Genomic DNA, 18,012 nt, shown 5'->3' on the forward strand with positions numbered 1-18,012 from the left:
CGGAAGGGCCTCTCGGACAAGCCCCGCCCCCGTACTTCCGGCCCGCTCTACGCCTGCGCTCTGAGTGCTGCCCGCGTCTCCTACGGCCTTGCGCGCCTCCTCCCCGGCCGCTGGGCTTCCGCGTGCCTGCCTCTGGCGCAGCCCTCGGCGGGTCTCCGCGCTGCCTACCCTCCGGGGTCCTTCAAAAGGCAGATCTGAACTTGGGGTCCCCACTAACGCGCCCCCCTCCACGCAGCGCTCTCGGGTCCCCGAGGAACCACACAGCAAGCAGAGCCCTGGGGCGTGCCCCTCCAGCTTTATTAGTGTCGCGTCAGCACCTTAAAATTGTCCACGTGGTCACAGACGTGACAGATTAGAATCTCTTCCCCAAAAAGGTTATTTACATTAATCCTGCTTTCCATTTAAAAACAAGAAAGAAAGAAAATGAAAACTAGCCACAGACATACTATAAATCAAATACTCCGCGCTGAGGTGCACGGGGTCTGCAGAGGCGCTCCCAGCGCTCCCCCAGCAGCGCCAGGGAGCCACGCTGCCCTTACCCCACGCAGGAAGAGGGGTGCAGGCCGGCCCTGGGGCGCACGCGTGGTCGTGTTCGTGCGGAGCCCCGGGAGGGCTTTTCTGCGCCCGGAGCTCCTCTTGCGCTGAGCCAGCACGCAGAGCCCCGCGTCGCCAGCCGAGGCACGTCCTCTTCCCAGAAAAAGCTGCAGGGGAGCGCACCCCGGGTGACAGAAGTCCTGTACGCCGCGCGCCCCTGCACCCCAGGGCGGGGCGCAGCCTTCTATGCCGTCTTTTCCGCTTATCCTCAGAACAGCTCCATGAGGTAGGCGGGGAAAGGTTACCATCCCCGTTTAACCGATGGGGAAACCGAGGCACAGAAGGTGAGTGTGGCCCAGGCCCCACCTCCAGGACTTCTCCAGCACAGAGCAGGGTGCCAGATGGCAGGAGGCCTTGGGGGCGATTGGAGTGTCCAGCTGCTACGTAGGGGGCTGTGTCCACACACTACTGGTGTGAACAGGGCAGGACCAGGCCAGAGACGTGTATGAGGGGTGGACGACCTACCTGCCCAGCGCGGGGGAACCCGGATGGAAGGGACAGCTCTTCTCCAGCACTACCCTTGAACCCAGCCCACTGCTAGAAAGTTGAGTCAGGGGACCTGCATTTACCTCTTTGCTACTAAGTCTGACCTTCAGGGAAAACCTGGACAAGATGGAAGGGGAAAGACCAGAGTGCAGGACCGTTTCTGAAGGCAGATGTGGCCCTGCTCCCCAGGAGCCAGCAGTCTAGCAGCCAACACCTTCACCCCAGGTCCCTCGAGGGGCTTTAGCTGGCAGGGCGTGGGGCATGGAGTCAGGCTCTAGCAGAGCCGGGAAAAAGTCACACACCCCATCTTTCTAGCTGGGGCTGCCCCTAAACATCATGTCCATATCTTGACATCCAGCAAACCTCCAGGCCCTGTACCTGGCAAATGCATGCAGCGCTGCACTGCAGAGTCGCAGCGGCCCAGGGCCCTGGAGGGGAGGGGGGAAGTCAGCAAGGCCCACCTCAGGTGGAGACCCACAGACTGTGTGGGAAATGGGGTGCCCCCAGGGCAGCACTTCCCCGGGCAGACCACAAGGTCATCCTGGACCGGCCATGGCTTGTCCTGCAAATGCTTCTCCAGGAAGGCAGGAGCCCGTGTTCATGAGGTGAAGATGGGTATGAGGGCCACAGCACACACCTGAAAGCAGGTGGCTGCACACACCTAAAAGCAGGCTCCAAAGCCCTGGGGGGTGAGAAGGAGATGCTGTTCTGTTACTGGAGGGACGCAGCCTGCATCCTGGAAGAGGGGATGGCTCCAGTCTCTCCCTGTTGGGCACTGTGCCCTGACCATACCACTTAGCAATTGGCAAAATGAAGACACTGGCCCAGAGCTCCCCCTTGATGAGCCTTTGTGGCCACCCCGTCCACTTGGGGTCAGAGTCAGGCAGGCTCTTCTTATGGAGACTGGGGGCAGCAAACCTGAGGAGGCAGCCCCCGCTGGCCCACAGGGGAAGGTACTGCAGGTGGAGGGCCATGGCTGCAGGTGTGGGAAGGCAGGGCAGGGTGGCTAGCAGAGGCAGGAACCCCATGTACAACCTGGTACAGAGCCGCTGGGGGAGACTGACCCACAGCCCTAGCTGGGCCCACCTGCCTGAGCCTGCTCTGACCATGTAAGTGCTACAGATGAGACACATACCTGGTCACCTGTGTCCACATGCACAACCCTGAATCCCAGCCCAAACATACCACATGGCCATCGCTGGGTCCTGCCCTTGGCCAGAGGAGTCTGAGCCAGTTTTGGCCACCTGTGACCCTCACCCACCGAGCCAAGCAGCCAGTGAGGAGAGGAACCTGGGCGGGCTGGAGGTGAAGAGGGCAGGGGCGAGGCAGGAGCCCCTGGCTCCAGACCAACCCCAGCAGTGGTAGAGCCGGGATGTATGCGGTGAAGGCTGTGCCCACCACCCTGGGGGCCACTGTGCTGGCCAACTGGGGGTGGATGGACAGCCATGCAGAAGCATAGGTGTGTTCTTCCAGATGAGCTGGGGTGTGAGGGGCACCCTGCCGGTTCTGCACGCACCCAGGGACCACTGGGACTTCAGAAGAGCAGCATCTGTTTGGCAGCTACATTGTAACATGTATTTAAAAGCATTAAAAACATCTGCTACTATAAAATCTCTGCAGTGAAGCAGAATGCCGGGAGCCAGGACTGGGAGGTGCTAGGGGAGGCATCCACAAATATTGGGCATGGGGGGCAGTGCCTGGGTTTCTCCAGCAGGAAGGCTAAGCTGGCAAGGCCTGCATCTCCCAGGACAGGCTGCACCCCAACTGTGACCACACCCTTGACCACCGAGCTCTTTGGCCTGCGCAAGCAGCCCCTCACATGTATAGCCACGTGGGCCTACCCACCAGCCTCCTCCACTACACTCTGGCTACCTGAGAAAGCAGAAGCCTAGTTCCCAGAAGGAAAGGGCAAAGGTGAAAAATCCTTCTTGCCTGGAGGGCTCTGAAAACCAAAACCCACCTTCCGTGATTCTCCACACCCAACACTGCCCCTTCTGGCCTTCCAGCCCTGTCCTGAGCACCCGCCAGAACATTCTGGTTAATAAGCAGAGGTGTTACTCAGCTCTCAGCTCAGGAGCCACCGTTAGTTTTCAGCTTGTTAAGTATATTCATACTTAAGACTGTTTCTCTTTGTGTTTTAAAGGTCTGTTTCTGTAGTAAACTTAAATGTTAACAGAAAAACAACTGGGACTCTGGTAGTGAGGCGCAGTCCACGGGGTGGGCAGCGGCCTGGACCAGGAGCAGGCGGTGGCAGCAGTGCTTCAGCCTCGTCTGCAGGGCACTCTCCTCGCTCACTTGTTCCTTGGGCAGATGCTAGAAGGTGGCTTTGGAGTGTCCAAAGATGCAGATGGGGAAGTGCTTGACGTGCGATGACCACTGGGCAGCCAGCTGGAAGAACTTGACGTCATTCCACTCCACCCCGTCGATGAGAACTGGGGAGGACAGGGGCATCTCACCGCCTAGCCAGGCTCCCAGACCCAAGGCACCCGCTCAGTCACAGCTTGGCCGGGTCCTCTCTGGAGGGGGCCTGAGGCTGGAGGGGAACGGGGACAGCCCTGGGCACACATTGGGCTCCAGCGGGGAAGCCCCAGACTGGCTCGCCGCCCCCCACCACTCAGCGCCTGGAACACTCCACTGGGGGTGGGCAGGTAAGGAGGTGTCCCAGGGGCTGGGGGGGAGGGGGCAGGCACCTTACCCAGCCCACCTGCCTCTGCAGGGTTCTGAAGGAGCCGCCCCTGACAACCCGAGTTTAAAATACCCCCCACTTCAAAAAACTCCGAAGTGGAAGACGGAGGTGATTTTCAACTGCTGTAGTCATTAGACTCCAGCTCACAAAAAGAGAAAAATCTGTGCGAGTTGCTTATTCTGAAGCAACCATGGCAGAATATCCTCTGTAAAAACACAGCTCGAAGTACGACATATCAACCTCTAAAAAACCAAAAAGGACAGGGAAATTATTTTTCTCAAGAGTTTGAAAAGCTGTTAGATGTAGAAAATCACTGTTAAAGTCTGCTGTAAATTTGAATTATGTAATATGCATCTCATAGCAAAATAAACAAAAGCATTTTCCTATGGTGAATTAAAAAAAAAAAAGAAGCTCAAGGTTTCCTCTGGTTTAATTTCTCTCTCCCAGGGAAAATCAAAGGAGCATTTGCCCATATCCAGCCAAGGGCCCGCGGTGGAGCCCTTCTGGGCGGGCGGGGGGTGGAGTGGGGTGGGGAAGAGCTGCCACGTGGCCAACGCGCCGGAGGCCCCGCCCCGCCCGCCAGCTCACCCCGCAACATGGTCTGCTGGTGCTTGGCGGTGCAGATCAGGCGGCTGATGCCCTCGATGCACTGGCTTTTGGCCTCCACGTCCTTTTCTTTCGTTTTCTTAGGCAGAAACATCACTAGGAGGAGAAGGGCCACGTTGTCCTCCCGCCACTCTTACAGGGGTGCAGGGGTTTCGGCGGCGAGCTTGCGGCACGGGGCTGGGATGGGCGCTGGGGGCTGCGGCAGCCCGCTTCCGGCTCCGACCTGAGACCCATGGCCGTCCGCGCCCTGACTGCGCTCCTTCCCCGCGGCCCCCAGGCCGGCTGCGTCCCCAATCTCCCCCTCACCCTTCTTGTTCTTCTCCTTGGTGACCACGGTCATGGACATGGTGGGCGTGGCCGCGGCCTCGCCGCTGCTGGGCAGCCTGCTGACCTGGAGGGACCGGAAAGTGCACTTGAGCGTGTTTTTGGCGGCGGCCAGGTCCTTTTTTTCGGCGTCCCTCTTCTTCTCTGCTGGCTGGGCCGCCGTCCAGTAATCCACCTGCAGCCCCATCAACTCAGCGCCGACGCCCTGGCTGGGAGAGGGCAGCCGTGTCACAGAGTGTGAGTGCAGGCGCTGACCCTGGAGCCACTCATCCTGGCTTCCAGGCAGGCTGACGCCCCCCAGCGGCCTTGCGCAGTTTTGTTGGGTAGGCAGAGGTTGGGGGGAGGGTCTGCCCCTCTTCCCTGCCCAGCCAACTCCCACATCTGCCTCCCAAACCCTGCCTGTCACATCCTGACTGAGGGCTGACCTGAGTGATGGCTCAGTGCTCCCCAGAGCTATTGACTCAGGTCTGGGACACCACAGCTCCCACTCAGCAGCAGTCAGAACCCAGCTGTCCCAGGGGCCTGTGCTGTGGCCCTCCCACCCCAGCAGGCTTCCTCTCCAGGGGCTCCTATTATTGCCCCAGGACACAGTTCCACTCTAGTCCCGAGTCCAGCTCCCTCCACAAAGGCTACCAGGAGGCCAGCTCTGAGCCCAGCCCCAAAGCAGCGAAGGCCCTTGCCACTCTCAGTCCCACCACCTGCACACCCACAGGCGAGTGTTTACAAGAAGGCAAAACTGTCACATTAGGCGGGTGGGAAATATAAACCACACAGGTCAGAGCTAAGGGTAGGGAACAACAGCCAGATGAGTGGGGCACTGGGAGCAGGGCCTCACCTTGGGGAGGAGAGGCCGCCACTCACAGACGGTGAGGAGGGGGGCGTGGGCGAGGCCTCCTTGGCAGCAGGGGACATGGACGGTGGGGTGGAGGAAAGCACGCTGGAGCCAGAGGGGGCTGCATCGTCTGAATCACCTGTGAGGAGTCGGAGCAGAGGGCAACCTGCACCCGTAGCCCAGCCACAGTGGGCAGCCCATGCATGCAGCAGGACCAGGAGTGGGTGAGCAGGTGGGAGAGGCAGAGGGCCAGGCCCTCAGGAGTGGGGCTGGGTCAGTGGCCTGTGGTGTAAAGCAGATCCTTGTCCCCAGGCTCGGAGGTGGGCTGGGTGGGGTGGGGAGAGACGCAGTCTCAGTCTGGTGCAGGGTTCTGTGCCAATAACTGGGCCCCATCACCAGCCTTCTGGGCAGCAGGGGCCCCAGGCAAAGCCAGGGCGCAAACCCTGGGGGTGTCCAAAGGGGACTGGGTGGGCAGTTACCTGATGTGGCCGAGGATGGCTCCACAATTCCAACCTTCACCACCTGGGAGGCAATGAGAGGTCAGTGAGTGCTGGACAGTGCCGAGGTGGTCAGCTGGGCCCCACGGTGCCCTCAGCTAAGCTCCCGAGGCCGCAAACGAGGAGCAGCCCCTATGCTACTTGCTTTCTGGTCACCCTGCACTCCGGGGGGCTTGGTCACACCAGGTCTGTAGGCGCCAGGCCCAGGCGTCCACCAGGCCCAGGCACTGCTGAGAAGCCACCGTGCAGCAGAGGACATGGCAGGACCCGGCCTGGCTGGCAAGGCTCTTCACGCCGCAGGGTGCAGGCATCACTCAGAGCCTGCTGGGCTGGCACGGACATACTCCCACTGCCCTAACCTCCAGCTGCTGCTGGCCACAAGGGGCTTTGTGAACTTAAATTTAAAACTGGAAATGCATGGGCGGGCCGCGGTGGCTCAGCGGGCAAGGGTGCTTGCCTGCTATGCCGGAGGACCCCGGTTCGATTCCCGGCCCCAGCCCATGTAAAAAACAAACAAACAAACAAAATATAATAAAACAAGAAAATGTTTAAAGATGTTTCCCTTTCTTCCTCCCTTCCTTCCTTCTATCCTTCCTTCCTTCTCTGTCTTTCCTTCCCTTCCTCCCTCTCTCTTTAAAAAAAAAAAAAAAAACTGGAAATGCAGCCCTTAGCCAAGAGCTCAGGAACTGCACAGCTGGCTGGTGACAGCTGCTTGGAAGGCACCAGGCATATCTAGAAGGTTCTATGGAACAGCCAGCTGCAGGGCACTCCCAATCCCATACACCCTCATAGGAGGCACATCCCAGCATGGTGTGGGGGGCAGGCCTAGGCTCACAAATGGAGAAACTGAGGCTCGGGGTCCAGTGCTGGCACACCAAGGCCTCACCTGGCCAGGGGTCTCAGCAGACACTCAATTGGGGGCAACGCTATGGTACAGAAACGACACGAGGTGGGTGGTGGGAGCCAAGAGTTGGAGGCCCTGGAACCAGGCCGGGGGCAAAGCAGGAGTCTGTGTCCCTGGGGCTGTGTCTGCCTCACGAATTGGCCCCCAAAGCACGGGGGGGGGGGGCAGGGGGGGCAACAACCCTGGCGCTGCCCCCACCGGATGAGGAGAAATGAGCTTTGAGATTTGAAGGATTAAAGACAATGTTCCGGAATATCTCAAACTAATCCCACCTCACCCCCAAAATACTGATTACAAAAAAGACATTTTGGCAGATTAGCTAGAGCTTAGAGAAAGTCAGCTGAGGGGCAGGCAGGCGCATTCCAGGCAATGCAGAGGGCTCTGGGGCATGTCATATAGTACTCACCCCAACGAATGGGATGAACTTCTGAGAGGACTCCTCGTCGGGGCTGAGGACAAGGGAGACACATGGTCAGCTGCATGGGGCACAGCCCACCCAGCCTTGCCCCAGGCATGCGGCACGGCCCTGCCCCATGTCCCCTCGTCCCCTCATCCCCACAGAGGGCCACCCACTGCCCTGGCCGGCACCCGGCACCCTCACCGTGCCCAGGGCCTGGCCTCCAACCCCCACACCTCCCAAGGCTAGGGGTGACACAATCCTCTGTGCACAGCCTTGGTGAGGTCCTGTACCGCAGAAGTCACCCCTGTCCCAGGGGCTGCCCCCTGGGCTGCCCAGCCACTGAGCACGTGCCCCAGGAGGGAGTGGTCCTGCCTGGCCCCTGCTGCCACAGCCATGGTGTCAGGGCCTGCAGTGGGCACTGGGCACACCCAACAGCTCAGAGGCTGCATGCAGCCTTCTCCTCATCCTGGGCGACAGGCCAGGGCTGAGCTGACCACACCCCATCGGATGCTGCTGGGGCCTCTGGAAGCAGGGGCCCCTGCAGGCCACGGTCCTGGGCCACAGTGTGCGCTGCCTCCGCACAAACGGCGCTGCCCCGGCCCGCTGCCCCTGCCAGACCTTCATCCTGCCACCTCCAGGCCTCAGGACGAGGCCCCCGTCCTTCTGTCTCCCTTTCCAAGCCGTGGCATCTGCAGACCTGCTCTTTACGAGTGGTTTGTGAGTGGCCAAGGGCCCGAGGACACCAGTTAGCCTCCAGTCTAGCTTGGGGGCCTGGGGGAGGGGCTGCACCCAGACTGCAGAGGGCTGGTCACTGGGCTTGGGGTGTTTCCTGCCAGTGCCACAGCAGCTTTGGACAGGCAGCTGCCCCGGGCACCTCCTCACCCCTCCTGGCCCAATGAGCCATGGGCAGTGGGCCCCACACCTGCAACCCTCAGCTGCACAGAAGAGCTCAGCAAACACCGCTGGATGACCAAAAGCTGCTGGCCTGGGCAGGTCACACTCCTCAACTCCTTCCCGCCTGGGGAAGGATAGAAGGGAGATGGCCAAACCCTTCTCCTTCCAAACTGGCAACTCACCCTCATCCTACCAGCAGGCCTGAGGCCTCTGTCTACAGGGTGGTCCACTCCCCCTCTTCGATGGGTCAGCCCTTCAGGCATACAAGGACACTTAAGGGGGGGCTACTGGCGAGGTTCCTGCAGGTCCCTAGACTCCATGCCCTGGAGGCTCCAGGTCCACAGCCCCCGACCCCGCTGTGGCCCCACATCCCCCGTTGCACCCCACCCCCAAGCTACATCCCCCCACTGCATCCTCTTACCCCTACTGCGTCCCCTTCCCCCACTGCATCTCCCACCCTGCATCCTCTCCCTCCCCTCCGAAGAAGAGCAGGCGTCCCAGGCTAGCCAGGCAGGGAGGCAGAGGCAGCAGCAAGACCAGTCAGGTGGAGACATGGACACAGCACAGGAAAGCGGCCGAAGCCCTCAAAGCCAGGCTGACTGCTGGGCCATGCAGACAGCACCCGTTGCCCCCACACAGCAGGGGCGACACTGGCTTGCACGGAGACCTGAACTCAAACCCAGGACACGGAGGAACCGCGAATGCTGGTGGCTCCCTCTGCACTGTGCACATGGCCAATGTCAGCGGCCCCCAGGACAACACTCAGGACAGGGTGGTCAGCGGCCCCCAGGACAAAGACTGCAGCACCAGAGGAATCCTGTGGTCTGACCCATGAGAACTGCCTGCAAGCGTTCAGCTAAGAAAAAGAGGGGCACCGCAGCAGGGTGGGGGCACTGCAGCGGGGTGGGGCACAGATCTGCAGACCACCCTGCTCTGTCTTGAGAGCAGCTGTCAGGAAATCCTGAGGGACTGTTAAACACATGTGGGACTGGCCAGGCTCCAGGGACGGGGATGGACAACGCCTCTGTGTCCCTCCCCTGCAGGCATGTCAGGTTCATGCCAAGTCCCCAGCCAGCCATGTGGCTCAGGGACCTGGGGGACAGGAGGTGAAGGGTCAAGCTCTGCCCTCCGTGGGGAGCTGGCAGGGTCTGGGGATCTGTACCGGAACTGAAGGGGCACTTTGTAGTGGGCCTGGCACTGGCCTGTAGGGCTATGTCCGGCCAGGGCTCTGTCCAGGGCACCTGGAGCCCTCCCTGGAGCTTCCTGGAGTGCGGTGTCACCCTTATGATGCCGAGGTGGGGGAGGCATGGCAGGGCTCACCCACCAGGGCTGCTCAGACCACACAGATGCCAGGGTGGGCATGCTGCTGTTGTGGTGCCAGCCGGCCAGATCCCCACACAGACAGTGTGGGGCAGGCAGCCCAGGGTGGGCACAAGGACCCCCAGGGGTCAGGAGAGGCACCTAAGCCTGGTCCTTCTCTGGCGGCACTAAGGCTTGTTGAGCAGAGCAGACAGGGTACTCAGGCGCCCCGCCCCCTCACAAACCCTTAAAATGATGGGGGGCCCAGGCACCTGCTTCCTGTGCAGGCCCAGGCCAACACAGCCACCCCAGTCCCCCTATGGAGTGACCCCAAGCCTAGGGCGGGCTCGCCGGGCTGCCACTGGGAACTCAATGGCGATGCACTGGGGTCCCTGGTGGGGAGATCCTATGGGGGGCCTAGAGCGGAGCGGCTGGGGGATGGGGGCTGAGCACTGACCTGCAGGGAAGGGCAGCAAGGCCGCTGGGGTCTTGGGTTCAAGGCCCTCTATCCTGGACAGGAGCTTGGCACTTTGTCTCCTCTCCTGCACCAGGAGCAGCGCAGAGCCCGGGTCTGGGGCTGTATGCCCCCAGGGCAGGTCCCTTGCCATCTCTGGTCCTCCCTGGCACCCCAGCACCCCTGCCCTTTAACTGAGTGGAATGCATGGCCACCCTCAGCCTCATGGAAAGGGTTCAGGCTGGGGCTTCTGGCCCAAAGCACCGGCTCAGAACAAACAAAACAAAGAAACAGCCTGGTCTCCAGGGTGGGCGCCCAGCTCGCGGCCCCTCCCGCCCAACTGGTAAACAAGCCTGAAAGAGAAGCCAGGACAGCGGACGCGACCAGGGCGACCCGTACCTCAGGGTAAAATCAAAACGGAAGCTCTTTTTCCTTCACAGAAAGCCACCGAAAGAGAAAGCAGGCGCGTTATTCCAACCTCAGGCAGCCAGGGCCTAGCTGCAGGTGTCTGGGGCACTGGCTGTCCCCGCCTGCAGGAATCGGGGCTGCCTGGGGGCTCCCAAGTTCTTTAGCCTTCGGCTTCGCCCAGGAGACCCCACAGCAGCGGCTGACGGCCGGAATGGCCTCTAGAGAGCCCACTGCCAGGGCCCTCACCCTGCCTCCATCCCCTCGGGGCCCCAACGCGCCAGAAGGGGGCTGCGTGCTCCCACCTTCCAGGCCCGAGAGATATCGCCTGCTTAGGAGGATGGCCCAGAGCTGGGGTGGGTGGTGGGGACGGCCTCTCCATCAGCTCCCCAGGGGGAGTCCTCGCATGCACAGGAGAGGCACCGAGGAGGCTCAGCTGGCTGCCCAGCCCAACGCAGGGAGAGAGGGGCTTCCCAGCTGGGCCATGGCCTGCGCAACTGGACAAGGCCAACAGGCTGACTGTGGGCACCTTGGGTGAGAGTGGGCGGCAGGATTGGATGGTGGCACTCAGTGCTGGAGGCCACCCGGAGAGTGGGGCCACAGGTGGCTACCTCAGGGTGGGGATGGGGGCAGGAGCTCGCCATACCCTTGGGGGAGAGCTGGCCACGCCTTTGGGGGGAAGCTGTCCACGCCTGCCCTTGGTGGGGGAGCTGGCTGTGCCCTTAGTGGGGAAGCTGGCTGTGCCCTCGCTCTACCCCCAACTTCTGCACCAGTTCTAGGGACCCCGTGCTTACCTCTTCTGCTTGTAGGTCAGCATGGCCTCTGCAATGGGCAGCTGGTGGGCGCAGTTGGCGCCTGCGATGTACTGTGTGACCCGGGCCACGATGTCTGGGGTCTCCTGCACTGCAGGGGGAAGGCAGGGTGGGTCAAGGAGGTTGGGGGTGTTGGGGCTGGGTGGGAGAGGTGGTGACGCCCCACCAACTCCCCACTGCTCCTCCATGGGGCTGTGCCCGTGAGGTCGACCCCCACGCCCTGAGCCCCTTTGGCCTCCTCCTACACCCTGAAGGGCCCTGCCCGAACCAGCCCTAGGGGTCCTGCAGCCCGGCTGGGAAGCCTCTGCAAGGTACCGCAGCCTGCGCCTAGGAGGGGCCCCAGAGGGCAGCCCCTGCCCTCACCTGCGCTCTGGGCCTCCAGCCGGGTGAACAGGTCTCTCCAGGCCAGGTCCTGGAAGAAGTTGTGGTAGCGGTAGTCGACGGAGCCCAGGTACCTGGCCACGGGGTGGGAGCCTGTGTGCAGTGAGAGAGCTGTCAGCACATGGGGTGCAGAGCTGCAGGGGACCCCAAAATCAGAGCATCCAGAACCGCAGGGCCCCCCAAATTGCATGGACCCAGAGCCATAGGGGACCCCAAAACCACAGGGACCCGGAGCAACAGGGGACCCCAAAACCACAGGGACCCGGAGCAACAAGGGACCCCAAATCCACAGGGACCCAGAGCCGCAGGGGACCCCAAAACCACAGGGGACCCAGAGCCACATGCCCCTCCCAACTCCCCCACTCACCCAACGGGATGACGAGGAAGCGCATGTAGCCGAGCCAGTCGGGGGTCTTGTGGGACAGCTGCTCCACAAAGAGCCGCAGGACAGCGCTGAGGTAATGCTGGGCGCCTGCCACTGCTATCTTCACGGGGGGTGGGGGCTGGGAGTTGCAGTTGCAGCTGCGGTCCCCGGGGCAGGCAGAGAACAGGACAGGCCCTTAGGAGAGCCGGGCCCCCTGCAGCCCCCGACGCCCAGGGCACACTGAGACCCCCGCCACGTCGGGCCCCAGTCCAGGACAGAGGACGCCTCCCTCCGATGCAGCCCAGAGGCCGGACTCACTATCTCTGTATCCGCGAGACGATGGTGCTGAAGGCGGCCTGGACGTCGGCCGAGGAGCAGGTGCAGACCACGGGAAGCGTGTGCCGCTGCAGAATGTCTGAGAGGAACTGCGGGAGGGAAGAGTGCGGCGCACTAGGAAATGCCCGCGACCTCAGGAGGCAGAAGCCCTGGCACGGCCCGAGAATGCCAGGAAACACACCCACCAGGCCGGCTCACTGTCCGTGCAGCCACTGCGCTCACAGCCTCACTCAAATGCACCTTGGGGCGGCGGGCAAGGGTTTCCCAAGGCCTTGCAGGCTCAGCCACCGCCACAGTGGGTGGGGAGGCCCCGGCACAGCACAGGGGGCCAGGGAGGGCCCAGGGGAGCATGGGCAAGGGGGAAGGGGAGGACAGGGCAAGAAGGGGGAAGGGCAGGGAGGGAGGGCAGGGAGAAGAGGAGGGGGGAGAAGGAAGGGAAAAGGGAAAAGGGGAGGGGAGAGAAGGGGAGGGGAGAGAGCGGGGAGGGGCAGAGTGGGGAGGGGAGGAAGGGCAGTGAGGGAGGGGGAGGGGCAGTGAGGGATGGGGAGGGGCAGCGAGGGCAGGCCTCTCCCCTACCTGGCCCTGCCAGTCGGAGGTGTTGATGAGGATGATGTTTTCGGGGAGCTGGTCGTCAGAGACCAGGATGTGGTTTAACTGGTCATACACAGTCTTCCTGGGGATCTGGGGACACACCAAGTCCATCCACACCTGATAGGTGCTGCAGCACCTTCCCCCAATGGGGGCCCCTCCCAAAGGTACAGTGGCTCTGAGCTGGCAGGAGGGTGGGACCCTGGGCTGAAGTGCTCATGGGGGCACCAAGAGCCACAGGAAGCACCCACACAGGGCTGGAGTGGGGGGGCCCCCCGCAATGCTGGGACATGCTGTCCAGCCAGGGAGGGGGCAGGGGTGTGGGACAAGGCAGTGCCCACAAGGAACAGCAAGAGCTCAGGAGTCTGCACCGGCTCTTGGCTCTGTAATGCGCAAACTGGCAGCTGGTCCCACTCGGCTCTTCAGTGGGACTCCTTGCAGACCCTCTCTGCCGGGACCCCACCCCCAGGCAGCCTCTCCTTTGCCCAGCAGCAGGTGGGTCCTGGAGTGTTGTGGCCTCTACCCACTGGGTAGGTGCTCCACTGCCCATCCCTTGTCCCCAGGTACCCTGCACCCTGGGCACCTGCAGCTGGCTCCGAGTGTCCGGGCAACGCTCGTTGTCCAGGCTGTTGGCCCTCTCGCTCTGGGGTCGGGCTGGCTGCCGCTCCTTCAGGGACGTGCTCCGGCCTCGGCGGCCGGCCTGCTTCCCCTCGGACCTGTTGGGGCCAGGTAGATGGGGACCTGGGTGGCGCCCAGAGGAGGAGCCCTAGCCTGAGGGAGCTCCAGGAGAGGCAGGAAGGGCTCAGGCCACCTAGGAGAACCAAGCGTGGCCACCAGGAGCCAGGACCCCCAGCCAGCCCGCGCAGCCACACCCGTACCTGGTAGAGGGGATAATGAGCGACTCGGTCTTGGGGATCTTCCCGCTGGGCGGCAGCTTCTCGGTGAATGTGCCTAGTGCGGGCGCCTCGGCCTCAGGGCTGTCCTCTGCCTGGGTGGGCTGCTCACGGGCTGGCCCGCTCTGCCAGGCAGAGAAGACCCCTGTGCATGTCTGCCCACCCACCAGCCCCACAGCACCCGGGTACAGCCTGCAGCAGAGAGGGGGCAGGGGCAGATGTGCAGAGCCCCAGCTTCTCCCGGGGCAGCTGCAGCAGAAAATGCGGTGGGGAGGGTGCAGGAACTGGGGTGGGTGGAGGTGCTGTGGGGCAGGAAAGGGAGCCTGCATGGTGTGGACCCCCACTCACGTGGGCTGCCGTGTCGAGGGCGGCATCACTGGGCGGCCTGACTCCCAGGGGCCGCGTCTTCTCGGGCACCTCGGCCTGTCGGACATGCTCAGGCAATCAGGGGGACCGGGGGCAGAGTGGAGGGGGCCCAGGGAATACCCAGGATGGTCATCTGGGCTCTTTGGGGTGCAGCTCCAATGTGGGCAGTGACTTACACACCCCACATGGCAGGACGGGACAGCTCCCCTTCCCCAGGGAGCCCACCTGGGGGGCAGCAGACCCCCTGTCTCAGCCCCTGCCCAGCCCTTCCCCACCCACCGGGCTTGGTGGCTCCTTCTGGCTCCGAGCGCTGTGGAGGCTCCCGGTTTCCGTCTGCGAGCTGGAGTGTGACAAGCCTTCAAAGTACGGCCTGGAGTGGGGGGAGGGTGTGCAGAGTGACGCCGGAGTGAAAGCCCAGGAACCTGTGGACTGCGGGGTGTCTGACAGCAGAGCAGAGAGGGCTCCCAAGGTTACTGGGTGGGGAGGTCCCTCTGGAACTTCTGAGCAGAGGGCACCTCAAGAGGAGGGGCCCCGGAGGTGTGAGCAGCCCCCTACTCCTGCTAGCCTGGTGGGGCTCAGTCCTGCGGCCAGTCAGAAGCTGGGGACTGCGTGGGGTGTGCTGGTCCTGGGGGCTCGGCTGTGCTTTACATTTAAGTCTCCAAAACCAAAGCTCATGGGCCCCACGCCCCTGAGTTCATGTTGCACCCCCCTCTCCTTGGCAGCTCCTGGCCCCCAGCCCCGCGGCTCTGCGAAGCAGTCAGGGAAGCCCCATCCCTAATGGGCACCTCCCCGCCGCCCCTGCCAGCACCTGGGAGGAGCCCTGGCCCAGACCCCTGGCAGAACCTCTGCCTCCTACACAGAGCCCCCACTGCCGCCTCAGCTGCCCCTCCGGGCCTGGCCTCCTGCCTCGTGCCAGCTGCCCCTGACCACCCTCCCCACTGTCACCCCCAGCCGGTTCCAGTGAGACTGCCCCTGAGTGTGCCCAGCAGCCACCTCCCCACTGGCTGGCCTATACAGCCTCAAGGTGCCCCCACTGTCCCCCCTCACAGCCACCACCGCCTGGCTGCCCACTGGCCTGGCCCCCCGGGGCCCCTGGAGAAGTTGAGAGTTAGTGGGTCCCACCCCACCACGGTCAAGGGCCCACCTGAGCTTCGGCTTGGGGGTGCTGAGGACGCTGTCGTCATCCTCCATGTCAGGGCCACTGTCGCTGGGGTTCTCCATGTCCAGCGTGTCGTATAGCAAGTCCAGGTCCTCCTCGGCCTCGGGCACCTGCTCTGCAGGGTCCTGCTCCGAATCCAGCACCTGGAGAGCCCAGGGTGGGCGGTGAGCCCAAGGCGCACACGGCGGGGCGCGGCCCTCGCCAGGTCAGGGAGCCCTGATCCATCGCAGCCCCACAGGCTCGCCGCCTTAGGCCACCCCAACAGGACTCCCAGCAATAGCTTCCAGGCCAGTTCCTTCTACCCCGATGCATCGCATGCTCCTCACATTGAACGGTTCCCCCAGAGCCAATGCCTTTTTCTCTCTTAATTAGAGAAGCTGTAGGTTTAGAAAACTCATGCAGAAAGGACAGAGTCCCAAACACCCCTGACACACACGGTCCCCACAGTCGCACTTTTGTCAGTGGGCATCATTGTACTGCCTGTCCACTGTAGTCCAGAACTTACAAAGGGCCACTTTTTGTGTTGGACAGTCCTGTGCTGTTTCTTGTTTAATTGTTATTCTAGTAACATATACACAACCTCAGATTTCTCCTTTTAAGCATATTCAGATATAAAATTCAGGGCTGCTAGTTACGCTCACAGCGTGGTGCCACCGTCACTGCTGTCCGTGACCAAAACCATCATCCCCGCAACTAAAAACCCTACATAATCTAAGCATTAATTCCCCATTCCCTTTCCCCACCATAGTTCCTGGTAACTTATGTTCTAGTTTCTGATTCAAGGAATTTGTCTATTCTATTTCAAATCAGTGAGATCAAACATTACTCATCCTTCTGTGCCTGGCTTACATCACTCGATACAACGTCCTCAAGGTTTATGTATGTTGTCACACGCTTCACAACTTCATTCCTTCTCACGGCGGAGTAACATTCCAATTGTGCATACAGACCACATTTTATTTATCCATTCAGAAGTCAATGGCTACTTGGGTTGCTTCCACCTTTTGGCAATTGTGAATCATGCCACTATGAACATCAGTGGGCAGATATCTGCTTGAGGCTCTGCTTCCAATTCATTTGGGTATAAGCCCAAAAGTGCGATTGCCAGATCATATGGTAGATCTATACTTAACCATCTGAGAACTGCCAAACCGTCTTCCACAGCAGTTGCAGCAATTACATTCCCACCCGCAGTGAATGAGTGCCCCATTTCCCCCACATCTGCTCCAGCCCTTGTAATTTTCCATTTCTTAAACAGCTGATCTAGTGGGTATGATATGGTTTCTCACTCCGGTTTTGACTTGTATTTCCCTGGTAGCTAATGATGCTGAGCATCTTTTTAATGTGCTTATTGGAGAAATAAGCTTCAGAGAAATACCTATTCATGTCTTTTGCCCATTTTTTAAAATTGGGCTGCCTGTCTTTTGAGTTGTAGAAATTCTTCATATACTCTTGTTATGAGTCCCTTATCAGATACATGATTTGCAATTGTTTTTTTTTTTCATTCTGTGTGCTGTCTTCTCACTTTCTTGACAGTATTCTTTGCAGTATAAGTTTTTAAAAAATTTGATGAAGTCCAATTTATCTATTTTTTCTTTAGGTGCTTGTGTTTTTGGTATTGTAAGAAGTCAGTGCCTAGTCAAGGTCATGAAAATTTGCCCCTGTGCTTCTTGGAAGGGTTTAATGGCTTTAGCACTTAAGTGTCTGTCCTTGTGCAGGTATTTCTGCTTTTTTTCCTCCCACAGAAAGCAGAAAAACTTCCAAAGATGGCAGAATGTAGAAGGTCACTGTGGAAATATGGGCTGGTGGAATTTCAGCGTGTTAGGACAGACACCCCTCTGAACATGCTGCTGCACTGGCGGCCCTGGTGGGTTCTGGTCACCGAGCAGCGGCTTCTGGGCTGACACTCGCGGTGTGTGTTGGCAGGAGCCACCTTCAGATCCACAGACTCCAGGAAGAGATGCACTTTGCTCAGAGGACTGCACACACACTTTGTAGACTCGGCATAGCTTAGGTTAAGTAGGCACATGTTCTAGTTTGCTAGCTGCCGGAATGCAACATACCAGAAATGGAATGGCTTTTAAAGAGGGGAATTTAATAACTTGCTAGTTAACAGTTCTAAAGCCAAGAAAGTGTCCCAATTTAAACAAGTCTATAGAAATGTCCAATCAAAGGTATCCAGGGAAAGATACCTTGGTTCAAGAAAGCTGATGAAGTTCACGGTTTCTCTCTCAAGTGAGAAGGCACACAGTGAACACAGCCAGGGCTTCTCTCTCAGCTCAAAGGGCACATGGTGAGCACAGCATCATCTGCTAGCTTTTCTATCCTGGCTTCCAGTTTCATGAAGCTCCCCAGGAGGCATTTTCCTTCTTCATCTCCAAAGGTCGCTGGCTCATGGACTCTCTGCTTCGTGGTGCTGCAGCATTCTAGGCTCTCTCTGAATCTCCTTCATTCTCCAAAATGTTTCCTTTTTTATAGGACTCAAGAAATTTATCAAGACCCACCCAAATGGGCAGAGACATGTCATCACCTAATTCAGCTTAACAACGACTCTTGAATAAATCACATCATCCAGGGAGATGATCTGATTACAGTTTCAAACATACAGTATTGAATAAGGGATTATTCTACCTTTACGAAATGGGATTTTGATTAAAACCTGGCTTTTCTAGAGTCCATACATCCTTTCAAACCAGCACAGTACACATCACACATCAAAGTGGAAAAAAAGT

General features: G+C 60.1%; 1 protein-coding gene across 5 annotated transcripts in view; it reads right to left on the minus strand.

Annotated features, from left to right (window-relative positions):
- Positions 1-3,201: 3,201 nt before the first annotated feature.
- PACS2 (phosphofurin acidic cluster sorting protein 2) overlaps positions 3,202-18,012 on the minus strand; it is a 78,776-nt gene continuing 63,965 nt past the window's right edge. For 2 of the 5 annotated variants that reach the window (XM_077128360.1, XM_077128359.1), the window contains exons 9-25: positions 15,266-15,423; positions 14,401-14,491; positions 14,104-14,178; positions 13,741-13,880; positions 13,446-13,578; positions 12,851-12,955; positions 12,257-12,363; positions 11,942-12,096; positions 11,557-11,667; positions 11,176-11,284; positions 10,376-10,408; positions 7,336-7,378; positions 6,008-6,050; positions 5,532-5,667; positions 4,679-4,905; positions 4,355-4,468; positions 3,202-3,512 (exon numbers count right to left, since the gene is read on the minus strand). In XM_077128360.1, coding sequence (XP_076984475.1) covers positions 3,394-3,512; positions 4,355-4,468; positions 4,679-4,905; positions 5,532-5,667; positions 6,008-6,050; positions 7,336-7,378; positions 10,376-10,408; positions 11,176-11,284; positions 11,557-11,667; positions 11,942-12,096; positions 12,257-12,363; positions 12,851-12,955; positions 13,446-13,578; positions 13,741-13,880; positions 14,104-14,178; positions 14,401-14,491; positions 15,266-15,423 — 1,899 coding nt within the window. In that variant the 3' untranslated portion in view covers positions 3,202-3,393. Of the gene's footprint in view, positions 3,513-4,354; positions 4,469-4,678; positions 4,906-5,531; positions 5,668-6,007; positions 6,051-7,335; positions 7,379-10,375; positions 10,409-11,175; positions 11,285-11,556; positions 11,668-11,941; positions 12,097-12,256; positions 12,364-12,850; positions 12,956-13,445; positions 13,579-13,740; positions 13,881-14,103; positions 14,179-14,400; positions 14,492-15,265; positions 15,424-18,012 lie in introns of those variants that run through there. The other 3 variants (XM_077128363.1, XM_077128361.1, XM_077128362.1) reach the window with 2 other exon arrangements.

This window comes from Tamandua tetradactyla, chromosome 14, assembly GCF_023851605.1.
Source record: "Tamandua tetradactyla isolate mTamTet1 chromosome 14, mTamTet1.pri, whole genome shotgun sequence".
Lineage (NCBI taxonomy): Eukaryota > Metazoa > Chordata > Mammalia > Pilosa > Myrmecophagidae > Tamandua > Tamandua tetradactyla.